General features: G+C 40.4%; 1 protein-coding gene across 4 annotated transcripts in view; it reads right to left on the bottom strand.

Moving 5' to 3' along the window:
* Stat4 (signal transducer and activator of transcription 4) overlaps positions 1–14,540 on the bottom strand; it is a 120,084-nt gene that overhangs the window by 80,121 nt on the left and 25,423 nt on the right. For all 4 annotated transcript variants that reach the window (XM_006495815.2, NM_001308266.1, XM_006495816.1 and 1 more), the window contains one exon: positions 13,135–13,279. In XM_006495815.2, coding sequence (XP_006495878.1) covers positions 13,135–13,279 — 145 coding nt within the window. The remainder of the gene's footprint in view (positions 1–13,134; positions 13,280–14,540) is intronic.

Genomic DNA, 14,540 nt, shown 5'->3' with positions numbered 1-14,540 from the left:
TAAGTCCCCTCTGGTTGGTTGAGGATAAGATGTGGAGTTCCTGCCAACTGCATGCAGATGTAAAGCACCTGGTTTAATGATGTAGCTGTGGACTTACTTCTTTCTCTATCTCCCTGTCTGCAGAGACATTCAGGTCTCTTAGAAATAGCTGAGCCATGTGGGGGAGGAGCTTAGATTTCCTAATCACCATTAGGGGATAAGTTACCCATTTATCTACAAGAAAAATGAATTAGTACTAGGTGGTGAATTGTGCAATAAACAAAATTTTGCTGTCTGATGGTAGCTAATGCTGTCCGTATTGATACATCAGCTAACATCATAACAGTGAGTATTAAAAACTGCAGGCTGGGGGAATGGAGAGATTGGATAGAAGTTAAGAGTACACCGTGCTCTTGCAGAAGACCCAAGCTCAGTTTAGCACCCAGGCCAGACAGCTAACAACTCCAGCTTCAGAAGATTTGGCACCCACCTCTGACTTTACAAACACAAACTCATATACACATCCCCACACACAGATGCACAACACAAACAAAATTTAAAAATAATATTGGAAATAGTTACAAAATCACAAGTGATTTGTGATGCTTGGAGTGAAAACACACTGCCCTAACAAAACAATCACAAACATGAACAAAATATAATAGATATTGTCATGGTTTTGAATGGACATGGCCCCTATAGGGAATGGTATCATTTGAAAGGGTTAGCACATATGGCCTTATTAGCATAGGTGTGGCCTTGGAGGAAGTGGATCATCAATAGGGATGGATGGGCTTTGAGGTTTCAGAAGCTCAAGCCAGGTCCGGTGGCTCTCTTCTTCCTTCTGCCTGCTGATCCAGATTCAGAAGTTTCAGCTCCTTCTCCAGCAGCATGTCTGCCTGCATGCTGTCATGCTTCCCACCATGACAATAATGGACTGAACCTATGAACTATAAACTAGTCCTAGTAAAATGTTTTCCTTTATAAGAGTTGCCCAGCAGTCAGAGCACCCCTGGGATCATGCACACCCAGGGCAGGGTGTGGGTAGGTATAGCACTCCTGAGACTACCCCAGACACCCAGAGGCCCAGGGTGCCACTAAGATGAACAAGCAAGTGGGGGCAGATGGAAGAAATAGAAAAACAAAAGGATGTGTGTTCAATAAAGAGTAGTGAGGAATAGCTTAATGTGTTGGTTAGGCCCTGGCCTGGGTTGCCATGTCTGGGTCCGTGGCCCTGAAGCAGTGGTGGTCTTTTTTTTTTTTTTTTTTTTTTTTTTGGTTTTTCGAGACAGGGTTTCTCTGTGTAGCCCTGGCTGTCCTGGAACTCACTTTGTAGACCAGGCTGGCCTCGAACTCAGAGATCCACCTGCCTCTGCCTCCCGAGTGCTGGGATTAAAGGCGTGCACCACCACGCCCAGCTTCAGTGGTGGTCTTAACATCAAAGGCCAGGCACATGTTTCTGGTCTGAACTGCGAACGGGGGCAATGCTAGGGTCTAAGAGCTATACAAAGCTGTGCCCAGCACTCAGAGCATTATGGGAGTGCTGAGCCCGAAGGCATGAGAGCAGGAGGGATGGACCTGCCTCTAGCCAGCTGCAGCACTCAGGAAAGCAGCCCCCACACCTTTCCCAAGAAACACAGTAGAGCTGGCTTGGTTTGTTGGGGTTGAGGGTGAGCGAGCCTCAAGGGTGTGAGCATGGGAAAGCTGGCCCTACCACTCATATGTCATGCAGTGGCATGAGAGAGGGAGAGGTGCCCTCCTCCATCCTTGCACCTCACCACCTGCAGCAGGTGAGAGAGCTGGCCCAGAGGTCATGAGAGCAGAAGAGCTATCCCTGTCCCTCACTGGTTGTAGCACTTGGGAGAGAAGGCTTTGCAACTCACCTGGGCAGCACAGTAAAGCTGACCCTGGTTGGGGAAGAGGGTAGGTTAGCCAACTCCCAAGGCATGAGCGTGGGAAAGCTGGCCTGCTGTGTGGTAGTCCAGGCAATGGAGAGATGCCTTCCTCCGATATCACTCCTTGACACTTATGGCAAGTAGGAGAACTATCCCTGAGGCCATGAGAGGGGAATGCTGGCCCTGCTCCTCACCAGCTGCAGCACTCAGGGGATCATGCTCTGCACCTCGAGTGAGCAGCACAGTAGAGCCGGCCCTGCTGGTGTGGGTATGGATAACCATGTGGGCATGAGATCGTGAGAGCTGGGTCTAACCACTCAGTAACTGTGGCACTAAGCGACTTAGCTGGAGCAATGCTGGAGTGCTCGCCCTGGTGGTGTGGGTGCAGAAGAACTGGTGGGCTGGCCATTCAGCTCAGTTACCACTCAGGCCCAGATCCAGGGCTTTGAGTTGGCCCACCTCAACATCTATCCCATGAACTGCTAGAGGGTGAGAAGGGGCCCTTCCTACAGACCCAAAGCTTCCGGAGCTCTGTGACACAGGGCAACAAGGTTATCTCAGTGAGGAACCAGTATTGCTAGTGTAGCAGAAGCCAGAGGCTTCAAACCAGACTAATGATCCATTGCAATGGACATTTGCAAGTTAAGAAGCATGGACAAAAGGGTAGACTATGGGCCACACTCTGACTCCTCACAGCTTCCACAATGAGATTGTTTTTCTTTCTCTGTTGTGAGTGAGGGTGCGAGGGTGGAGGGCAGATAAAAGGGGAGGGGCAGAGGAGTGGGCTTGGGGTGCACGGTGTAAAATTCACAGCCAATCAATAAAAAGTCAAACTAAAAAGAAAACCATTTACCACGGCCTTGCTATCGCTTCACAGCAGTAGAACTTTAACTAAGACAGCTATGTAAAGCACCTATCATAGTAGTGAAAAGATAAAGTTCCAACTAACGGGTAAATAAAAATGATTCCAAATAAGGCGCAGTGACACATGTCTCTAATCCTGACACACAAGAGGCAGAGGGGGGATTACTGACACAATTCGAAGCCAGCTCGGCCTGTACAGTGAGACATTGTCTCAAAAGAGAATAGGAAGAGAGGTTTTTAAAGTGATATGAAAAGATGTTGGCTGTTTAAGAGAGTGGCAAAATAATATTACCCCTTGACAAAGTTAATATGGTCAAGAAATACACTGTAACGATCATAGTGGTTATTAGTTACCTTGGTGATTAAAAGGCTATTCAGGGGGCTAGAGTGATTACACGGTGGTTAGAGCACTGTTCTTACAGAGGGCCTAGGTTTGATTCCCAGCACCTACATCGTTGCTTATAACCATCCATAACTCCAATTCCAGGGGATCTGATGCCCTCTTCTGGCCTCTGTGGGCACCAGGTACACACATACCAGGCACACACACACAGTGCACAGACATACATGCAGGCAAACACTCATACAGATAAAATAAAAACAGATACATCTTTTAAAAAATTAAAAACTGGTTGTTCAAGACTCAGTTGGTATATATTAAACTGCATTGTAAAAAGAGATATAAAGGAACTCAAAAATGCCCCACCATGGCTCTAGATTCTCACTCAGAATTTTTAATAACATCTGTGAATTGGATACTTCTGATAGAAAAGACTTAAAACCAATAACACTCACATGCCTGTCAAAGTCTTTGTGTAAGATACTTTACCAAGTATGTGCTATTAACTCATCAGTAATTCTGGGATTAGGATGTATGTTCATTTAGATTCTCAGTAGAGCTCAAAAGAGTTACAAACATCTACAGCTAAAGGTGACTGAACCCTTGCGCACATGAACTCACTGGGCCTGGGTCTGCATACACAAGACCTGCACATGATCAAGCTAGCCCAAGTCCCAGTATGTACAGGGGACTGGCTCACAAAGTCCCACCCCAAGCATAGGGGCAACTGACAATTGATGACTGTAGGCAGGAAGAGTGTTTTATTCAGAGATGTGACCCCTGGGAGGTTTCAATGGTCACTGGGTGACCCTACAGCTACTCATGTACAATAGCACCAAGTGGGATCTGTGGGCTTTAAAAGAAGCTGGGGTTGGGGGAGAATAAGGGAGGGTTCAAGGAAGGGCTATAGGGGTAGATCTGACCAAAAAAATTATATGCATTTTTAAATTCTTAATAAAAATATTATAAAAATAAAGGCATTATAGATATGAGAAAGTAATAGCCTCTAAAATATAGGACATACAAAACATGAAGAAAAATTATAAAAGGTAAAACATTCTTCCCTTCATTAATAAGTTCCTCCATGCACTATGTGGAGAAAATAGTGTAATTTATAGCGGAGGTGACAAAGGGAAACATTCCTGGTGCTCACACTGAGCTGTGCAGCAGGATCCGAGGACTCTACTATATGCATATCATACACTAGTAAAAAGCTTTTTAAGTGATGTACTCGGCCCTAAGAGCATTGCATTAACATTTCTTTTGGCTGAGTATACACCAGTTTCATGATAGCAAAGTGGAGAAGGGAAGAAGGTAAATGTCTCATGTCCAGTTTCGAAGTGATTCTCCATCTGTTGGTTGCTTTATTGTTCTGGCAAGTGAAGAACTTCAAAGCCTGTGGTCCTTTATTATGAAGAGTCACTGCTCTTGACTCAGCTCCTGGAGAGTGGGCATTGGTTCCAAAAGACCACTAGTGCCTCTCCTGTGAAGTTCTAGGGTGTTAGTGTGTGGCTGCCTTACACTTCAGTATTTTGTTGTCTTCAGTTATTGGTTTTTTCTCTTAGCCTTCTTCCTCTGAAAGGTTTCCCCAACTTCTGCTTTTGGCTACCACATCAAACCTTCTCTCTCACACCATTTGTCGTAAACAATACTTTGTAAAACTAGTTCCCCCATCCTCAGAAACTGATGACATCAGGAAGTCAAAGTGTACAATCTGAATTGCTTTTGTGGACTCTGAACTGTATTTACACTGATGTGACATTTGCTCTGCTAGTCAAAGGATATTTATTGGAATAAGGCAATGATCATATTTCAATGTCAGCTCTATTTCTCATTATTACACAAGACACAGAGCCTCTTACTACACACTAAGCTGTGTGCTAAGAGCTGGTAATATGAAGAACAGTGTATGCTGGCAGCTTGGTCTTGTGGCATTAAGTATATATAGACAACGTAGACAATGTAGTTCCAAGTCCTTTATGCTAGTTTTCGTATCAAACTCATATTATCTCTCCTCCCTTCCCCAAACTAATTAAGATGTATTATTATATGTGAAATAACCCAAATTAAGTGATACAATTGTCTCATTTTTAATTCTCTCACATTTTGCATCTATTCATCCATTAAATGTCAGTCCTTTTACCAAATTACCTCACAATTCCAGCACACAGTCTACATCCCGAGTGACGCGTCCCCATTTTTTTCTTGCTGACTTATAATAATGACCAAATAGGTCTTCCCCCAAAAAAAACCCCCATCTATGCCTGATATGCTAAAGTCACGTTGTTGCCATGGAAATCTCTCTCATCACCTATATCTCCAGACAAGGAATGCAAGAACCTAAAGCAAACAGCAAGGAGAGTGACAACGTGCTGAGCTACAGAAAGCCAGTGGGACACAGAATTCCAAGGTCCATCCTGACAGTAGAGAGCAAGTTACAAAAGGCAGGCAGATTGTTTCACAAACAATGCATAGTTTGCCTCCCATGTCTATCCACTAAGGCAGATATCCAGGTTAGATGACAAGAAACAGGCAGTTTCGTGACATTAAGAGCATTTATAGAGGCCTCATTCTTTAAGTACCAACATACTGTTGGCTACTTTTCTTGTTGGTGCAGAGCAAAATATCTGAGGAAAACAACTTAAGGAAGGATTTATTGTGGCTTACATTTGGAGCATACAGTCCATCACAGTGGGGAAATCGTGACAGCAAGAGCATGAAGCACCTGGTCACATCAGATGCAACATTGAGAAGCAGAGAGAAACCAATGTGAGCACTCAGCTTTGATTTGGTCTTTCTGTTCAGTCTGGGATCCCAGACCAAGGAATAGCTCTACCCACATTTTGGGAGAGTTTTCTTAGTTAAATATTAACTCTGTAAACTCCATGAAAGACATCCGATCCTAACAAGTACAGCTACCTATGTAACTTCTTTTATTTTATTTTATTTTATTTTATTTTATTTATTTATTTTTTTTTGTATATGAGTGCTCTGTCTGCATAGAGAGCTTGCATGCCAGAAGAGGGCATCGAATTCCACTACAGATGGTCATGAGCCACCATATGGTTGCTGAAAATTGAACTCAGGGCCTCTGGAAGAGCAACCAGTGCTCTTAAATGCTGAGCCATTTCTCCATTCCCACCTATACCAATTTATACTTCACTATGCATCGTACTTGGAGGAGCACAGAGCAGCTGGCAAGTACAGGATATTGAGGCAATCAGATGATTATGGAACAACATGACTGAAGAATATTTAAGACTCACTCACAGGAGCTAAGGAGGTGGCTCACTGGTTAGGCATGCTTGCTATGCAAGGATCAGGACCTGCATTCAAATCCTCAGCACCAACATAACAATGGGCATGGCTGCATGTGCCTGTGACTCCAACACTGGGGGCATCACAGAGGTAGGTGGATCCCAGGAGCCAGTCAGTACAGGTGAAAGGTGAAGTTCCGCTCGGTGAGAGACTCCACATCAGAGGAATAAGGTAGAGAGCAATAGAAGAGGGCATCTACCATCTTACTCTAGCCTCTGTGTGTGCATGAATGCACATACACACACAATACAACATACACACCACATACAAGCAAGCAAGGAAGGAAGAAAAAAAGATAAATAGACAGACCCAGGTTCTATATTATACACAAAGTACCTATTCCAAAGAGAAGCCCTAAACTCTGCCAAAAATTGTTAACATTCAGGATCTAGGGAAAGGAAAGATTGTTATGGATTAAAGTATTAAATCATCAAGATTTGACTTTTTAGTGTGTGTGTGTGGTGTGTGTGTGTGGTACAGAGGGGAAGGAAGAGGAGTGAAGTGAGAAAGCAGTGGGTTAGAGAATAAGATCTGATGGGGTTCAGAGGGGATCAGTATGCTAAATGATATTTCTCTAATTCATTGTGTTGTGTTCTTCCTGGCATTGCTCCTGTCAACAGAACTAAGAGCACATTTTTATTCAGGCACACTCAGGTGCTCTCAGCATGGTGAGGCAGAGTGTAGGCAGGTATGCAAAAGGCGTCACCTCACCCACCGAGTTTCACCCTCCCACTGTAGACTTTGGTCTACACTAACTATGGTCTGTGAAAAGTACCCTGCAGGTGGTGAGTCTACTAACCACAAAAGTAACACCAAAACTCACAACACTGCTTTGTGATTGACAGGGAAAAGAGATTCTATCATCACACCAGATGCCTGTGCCTGCCCTCCACCCCGTGCCCTGCCTTCCCCTCCCCAAAATCTCTCTCAGACCTGAGAAGTACTCATAAAATTTCATCTAAACTTAAAACCAAAACACAGGAAGTGTGAACTATTTAAGCTGAGAGAGATCACAGCTTCCTCTGGTTGAATCCCTAGTACTTAAAACGTGGCCAGGTATATGCCCAGTACTCAAATAGCTGGTGGCCAAATAAGCTTCTGTGAACATTTCAATCCTAGAGGAAGTAAGGTAGACTTCTAAGTTTTATAAAAAGACTTAAGTTTTCACTTCTTACAGCTTTTTTTTTTTTTTTTTTTTTTTGGTTTTTCGAGACAGGGTTTCTCTGTATAGCCCTGGCTGTCCTGGAACTCACCTTGTAGACCAGGCTGGCCTCGAACTCAGAAATCTGCCTGCCTCTGCCTCCCAAGTGCTGGGATTAAAGGCATGTGCCACCACGCCCAGCTCTCTTATAGCTTTCCACTTACCTTTCAACCTCATTTCTTTTGGTTTTGGGTTTTGTTTTTCATATATATTCAGTTTCATATTGTTTGCTCTAGTGCCATGTATTTTATTTTATCTTGTGTTTATTGTGACTTTCTGTTTTATTATGCCTGGCAGCTCTTACTTGGAGTGTATGGAAATCATCTTGCCCATTGCCACTTAAAGTAGCTTTATAAACCTTTTCTTAAATATTATTCTACAATTCTCTTCTAAATTTTGGGTGTGTTTATGTTTTGTTTTACAGTGTTTGTATGTAGTGGAGAAATTTTGAAGATTATCTAAGGAGAAATTGTCAAGGATAGAGTTATGGTTTATTTACATGCAGTGAGAGCATTATGAATAAAAGTAGGGGCTGGAGAAGGTTGTTCAATGGTTGAAAGCAGTGGCTGCTCCTCTAGAGGACCCAGGTTTGATCCTCAGAACATGCGTAGAAACTTACAACTGTGTGTAACTTCAGTTCTAGGGTACTTATGGCACCAGACACTCACATGACTTGGTACATATAGATATGCATGTAGGCAAAATACCCATACACATAACAAAATTAAGTATACTAAAAGTATGTTAAAATGTGTGAATTTAAATGCACTTATGAAAAAGAAAAACATTGAAAAGGAACTAAATGAATGAAGCTAGAAGAAGTACACAAGGTAAGCTGGCATATACCACCAATATTCAATGTAATTAAAAACTTACAAACTCCACAGTTCAGAAATTCTACCACTAGATATGTATTATAGAGAATTTCTTACAATGTACCATATGTCCTTACAAAGGACACATGAAGATGTTCAGAGCAACAATATTTGAAGCAGAAAAGGAAAATAGTAAATAATTCAGGTGTCCACCAATTATAAAATGGATAGATTTGATATATCCATATATATAAATACAGTGCAGCAATAAAAATGAAAAGATTATTGAAGTCAAGGTTGATGCTGATGGCTCTTGAGAACTATGAAAATTGTTGAAATGTGAGATAGTGTGATCACATTTATGAGAATTTCAGCAGTTTACAAACCTACTCTAAATTCTTTAAGGATGAAAATATCCAAGGTAAAACTGCAACAAAATGGAAGAGACTGGTAAATACTCATTTTATAGCATCTTCTGGGAAGGGAAATAACAGATTGGAGTTAGGAAATATAGGAGTTTTCAGAGGATTTAAATGTCTACAAAGCTCTAGAGATCTATCCATGTTTTTTGTATTAGAAAGAGCAGGCAGATGCCAAATTGCATGCTATCATTTGAATATTCAGACTGTGGCAACAAGCATTGTACATTCAGCTTCATACCTTTTCCAGATAGTCTAGAAACAATTATAATGTAATCAACTGAGGGAACCAGTACACATTAAAGGACAGTTTATTGTGCAGATTTGTAAAAGAACATACTATTCTTTTTTAATTTTCAGTGATGATGCTATAAGCAGTGCTGTGCTCAGTGGGTATTGTATTGTCAGGCCATCTGTGAGGATATCCTATTATTATGCCCTGCATTTTTTGAAGGGTTAGTGACTACATAAGCTTATTCATAAAGTAGCATCATGGTTACTCCTAACTATAACAAACATCTCAGATTTATCTAGCATTCCTTCAGTATATATAGAGCAATGCCTCCAGAAAAACAATCTAAGATTTTTATACAGTGTCCCTTAAAGTGCCAAACTTGGGCTGAAGAGATGGTTCAAAGAGTAAAGGCGCTATAGTCAAACTTGGTAATTTCACTTTAATTCCTGAAACCTATGTGGTAGAAGGAGAAAATTGACTACTGACCTCCACACACATGAATACACAAACATACAAATATATACAAAAAATAAATAAATATTTTTAAACATTAAACTATCACATGTTCTTAGGCATAAAAGTTCTCAGATATTATATATAATGAATTAGACCTTCTTGAAAAAAAAACTACTTGATAAAATCTAACCAATTATGAATAAATTAAATTGTAAAATTTTATGAATGAAGAACCAATAGTAAAAAGTTACTGTGTACAGCAAATCCAATTAAATATAAAATTAAAGAAATACAGATTAAAGTTTGACAGCAAAATGAGAAAGTAACAAACACCAACAAGGTAGAATGACAGGTTTCCTTACATTTAATATCTTTAAGTCAACAGATAATTGCCTAAAAGTCAACATATAGTTTAAGAGACAGTACACATAGACCATCATTTTATGCCTTTCACAGTTTCATCAACTTGAGTGAAATCTCTTTGGAAAAAATTTTTCTTGAGGTGAGGGAGAATACTCATTTGATAAACAACTTCTAATATTCCATCAATACAAATAAAAATTTATTTTCAGGAACACATAGACCATTCTACTTTTACTCCAATTCTATATTGGCATTTTTTTAAAGATTTATTTATTTATTATATGTAAGTACACTGTAGCTGTCTTCAGACACTCCAGAAGAGGAAGTCAGATCTCATTACAGGTGGTTGTGAGCCACCATGTGGTTGCTGGGATTTGAACTTTGGACCTTCAGAAAAGCAGTCGGGTGCTCTTACCCACTGAGCCATCTCACCAGCCCTATATTGGCATTTTTTATAATTAGCACCTATCATGCGCCTTGGACTGTGTAGCCATTAGAATATAAGAGTGAAGGAACCAAGTCCTTCCCTTGATGGAGATTATATTTTTCAGATAAGAAATAGACAGCTGTAGAAATTACAGATCAGATATGGTGGCACGTGCCTTTAACCTCAAAACTTGGGAGGTATAGGCAGGAGGATCTATGAGTTTGAGATCAGTCTGGTCTACATAGTGAGTTCCACTACAGCCTGAGCTACACATAGAAGCCCTGTCTTAAATGCAAATCAAAACAACACTGAGATTCCACTTCACTCCAGTCAGAATGGCTAAGATCAAAAACTCAGGTGACAGCAGATGATGGCGAGGATGTGGAGAAAGGGGAACACTCCTCCATTGTTGGTGGGATTGCAAGCTTGTACAACCACTCTGGAAATCAGTCTGGCGGTTCCTCAGAAAATTGGACATAGTACTACCGGAGGATCCCGCAATACCTCTCCTAGGCATATATCCAGAAGATGTCCCAACCGGTAAGAAGAACACATGTTCCACTATGTTCATAGCAGCCTTATTTATAATAGCCAGAAGCTGGAAAGAACCCAGATGCCCCTCAACAGAGGAATGGATACAGAAAATGTGGTACATTTACACAATGGAATACTACTCAGTTATTTAAAAAAATGAATTTATGAAATTCCTAGGCAAATGGATGGACCTGGAGGGTATCATCCTGAGTGAAGTAACCCAATCACAAAGGAACTCGCACAATATGTACTCACTGATAAGTGGATATTAGCCCAGAAACTTAGGATACCCAAGATATAAGATACAACTTGCCAAACGCATGAAATTCAAGAAGAACGGAGACCAAAGTGTGGACACTCTACCCTTTCTTAGAAATGGGAACAAAACACCCATAGAAGGAGTTACAGAGACAAAATTTGGAGCTGTGACGAAAGGATGGACCATCTAGTGATTGCCATATGCAGGGATCCATCCCATAATCAGCTTCCAAATGCTGACACCATTGCATACACTAGCAAGATTTTGCTGAAAGGACCCAGATATAGCTGTGTCTTGTGAGACTGTGCCGGGGCCTAGCAAACACAGAAGTGGATGATCACAGTCAGCTATTGGATGGGTCACACGGCCCCTTATGGAGGAGCTAGAGAAATTACCCAAGGAGCTAAAGGGATCTGCAACCCTATAGGTGGAACAACAATATGAACTAACCAGTACCCAGGAGCTCTTGTCTCTAGCTGCATATGTATCAAAAGATGGCCTAGTCGGCCATCACTGCAAAGAGAGGCCCATTGGACTTGCAAACTTTATATGCCCCAGTACAGGGGAACACCAGGGCCAAAAAGGGGCAGTGGGTGGGTAGGGGATTGGGGGGTGGGTATGGGGGACCTTTGGGATAGCATTGAAAATGTAAACGAGGAAAATACCTAATTAAAAAAAAATAGAGATAAAAAAAAATAGAAGCCCTGTCTTAAGAAAAAAAGGGGGGGGGGGAATGAAGGGAAGGAGGAGACATTGGGGAGTTTGTGGTATAGTGTGGTGGTGGTGTGTGTGTGTGTGAGAGAGAGAGAGAGAGAGAGAGAGAGAGAGAGGTATAGTCTCACCTTCCTTCTGCACATGATATATTGTTACAGATGTTAGTTGCTGTTTACTCTATCGCTCTATTTGCAATACATACATATAGGTAAATGTTTAGATTGACGCTCATCAAATATTAACATGGTTACATCTAAGAACTAGGTTTTGGGTTGTTTCTAGCTTTCTTTGTATTTTTTATATTGCTTCCATTTTTATTATGAATATACATCATTCTATCTGAGGGAGTAAGAGAGAAAGTGAAATAAGACAAAGTCCTAGAATAGCAACATAGAAATCACGGTTTGGGGTAATGACTCAAATGAAATGAAAACTTAGACACTTAGACCCTGCAAACTCCTAACAGTAGCTTTATTTAGAATGAATAAAATAAATACATTAGAATATTATTTAGTGATTAACAGTAAAGCTATCACACCATGAAAACAAAGACTTTCAGTACTTGGTGCACCATGCAAATAACATTCAGTGCTTGGTGCTAAGTGGAAGACACCAGTCACTTTAAAAGCCATAAACTGTGTGTTTCTAACTGTAAACCATTGAAGAGAAGACAAACTTCAGAGAGGAAATGGCCTCTACTTTCAAGTGCTCAGTATGAAGAAAGAGAGGGGAAATAACCGAAGCCTGGGCGATTTCTCCTCTGTGGAACCTCTGTGTATAGTGCTGCGATTATAGATGCCTGACTATGCATTGCTTAAAATCCATAGAAGTATACTTAACTCATCTTGATCATATCTTGAACTTTAAGCTAATAATAGCGTATCAACATTATTTAGTCAATTATAACATAGATGTTTGTACTTAATGAATGAGACTACTGTTTGTTATATAAGAGATGAAGACGTGAAAGGGTCAGAGGACAGACATGAATAGCTGGTCTTATTTATTTCCATGGCATTGAACTTGGTAATAATTGGGATATAAGCGAGATAAGTAACATACACACACACATGCACACATGTGCACACACATGTGCACACACACACATACACTTTCTCACTTCCATAGAATCTTAGACTCAAAAAAATTTTAAACAAACATAGGTAATAAAAACTGAGTAGAAAAAAATTAAATGAAGAAACAAAAACTTTACCTTTAGATCTGTTTTGAAAGTCATTTAAGGGTACATATTCAAATTTTCTCCCAAATTTAGGACTTGTACATCCATTTTTTAAAAAGTAGAATATATTCTTACCTGAAGAACTTTTCTAATTCTCTTTAGATTGTGAATCAATAGCAGATTTTTTTCTTTGGAAACACGCCCCAACTGTTCATCCAATTGTATTAGTAAGTTTTGAAGCAGAATTGTTGCCATAGTTTCATTGTTAGAAGCTACTTCCCTAAAATAAATGAAATGTCCAGGTATTACTACTTAATAAGAAACAGTTAATACAATATTCACTTCTTTACCATATACATTTTAAATGTCAGATTTATTCTACAATGATAATCACTTAGATGTTATAAAAGTTAGATTGAATACATGAAAAGCTGTTCAACATCATTAGGGTTTTATAAATTAAAATTACAATAAAATAGTCCTTCATCCTCATTGGGATGACTATTATTTAAAAAAAAAATCAAAACAAAAACCAGAAAATAAGCCTTGGCAAGAATAGTAGGAAAGTGAAGCATTTATGTATTGCTGATGGATGACACAGCCCCTGTGAAAAGTTTAGCAGTAACTTATACTACATGCAATTACATGCGTCAACAGCTCTGTAGTTGGGTCTATATTCAAACACCACATGTGAGACCAGGTATTGCCATCTGGTCCCTCATAGCAACTTTATTGGCATGGTCTAGAGGTAAAAGTAGAATGACCCAAATATCTGTCAATAAGTAAGTGAATCTGACCATAGGTAGTGAGTGTGGAAATACTATTCAGCTTCAGATTTGAATAAAATTCTGGTACATGCAGTAGGTAAGCCACAAAATAAAACATATTTGATTTCTTCATATAAAGTGCCTCCTTTACTCAAATTCATAAAAAAGGAAAGAGAAGAAGAACAGACTGGAAATGAGATTTGAGAGCCAGGGTTACTGTTTAATGAGCCAGAATTTCGGACTGAGATGATCACGCTGTGCTGATGGGTGGGATGATAACAGCGGAACATGAAGATCAGTCAACACTACCGAACTGTACAATTAAGAGTGGTTAAGACCCTGTGGTTTGTATTCTTACACAATAGGAAAGATGACTGAAGGGAGAGGAGGAAGTTTAATTAAATGGGGTGAATAGAGCTTTGTGAATGTTTGTTAGCTGGATGGTTTCACAGTCCTACGGAAGCTGTTTTGCATTATTTCCCGTGGCCAATGGCTTGGTGTGGAGACACTGACTGAGCGTGCCCTTGATTCATCTTGATCTCATTGTAAAAAGGTAAAAACAGCCAGACAGAGCGTTGAAAATAAAATGGGGGAGAGGTGGGGCATAGTATGCTGAAGAGTGAACATTTCTCACTGAAGATGGAAAAGGCTTCCTAAAAAGAATATATACTGGCCTTGAGTCTATCACAATGGAATTGTTTGTTTCTCTTGGACTTGCCTAAACCATTGATAAGGTGGTTTGAATAAAAATGGCCCCCATAAGCTCATATATGC

The sequence above is a fragment of the Mus musculus genome, chromosome 1, assembly GCF_000001635.26.
Source record: "Mus musculus strain C57BL/6J chromosome 1, GRCm38.p6 C57BL/6J".
Lineage (NCBI taxonomy): Eukaryota > Metazoa > Chordata > Mammalia > Rodentia > Muridae > Mus > Mus musculus.
This window is presented reverse-complemented; position numbering and strand designations above follow the sequence as displayed.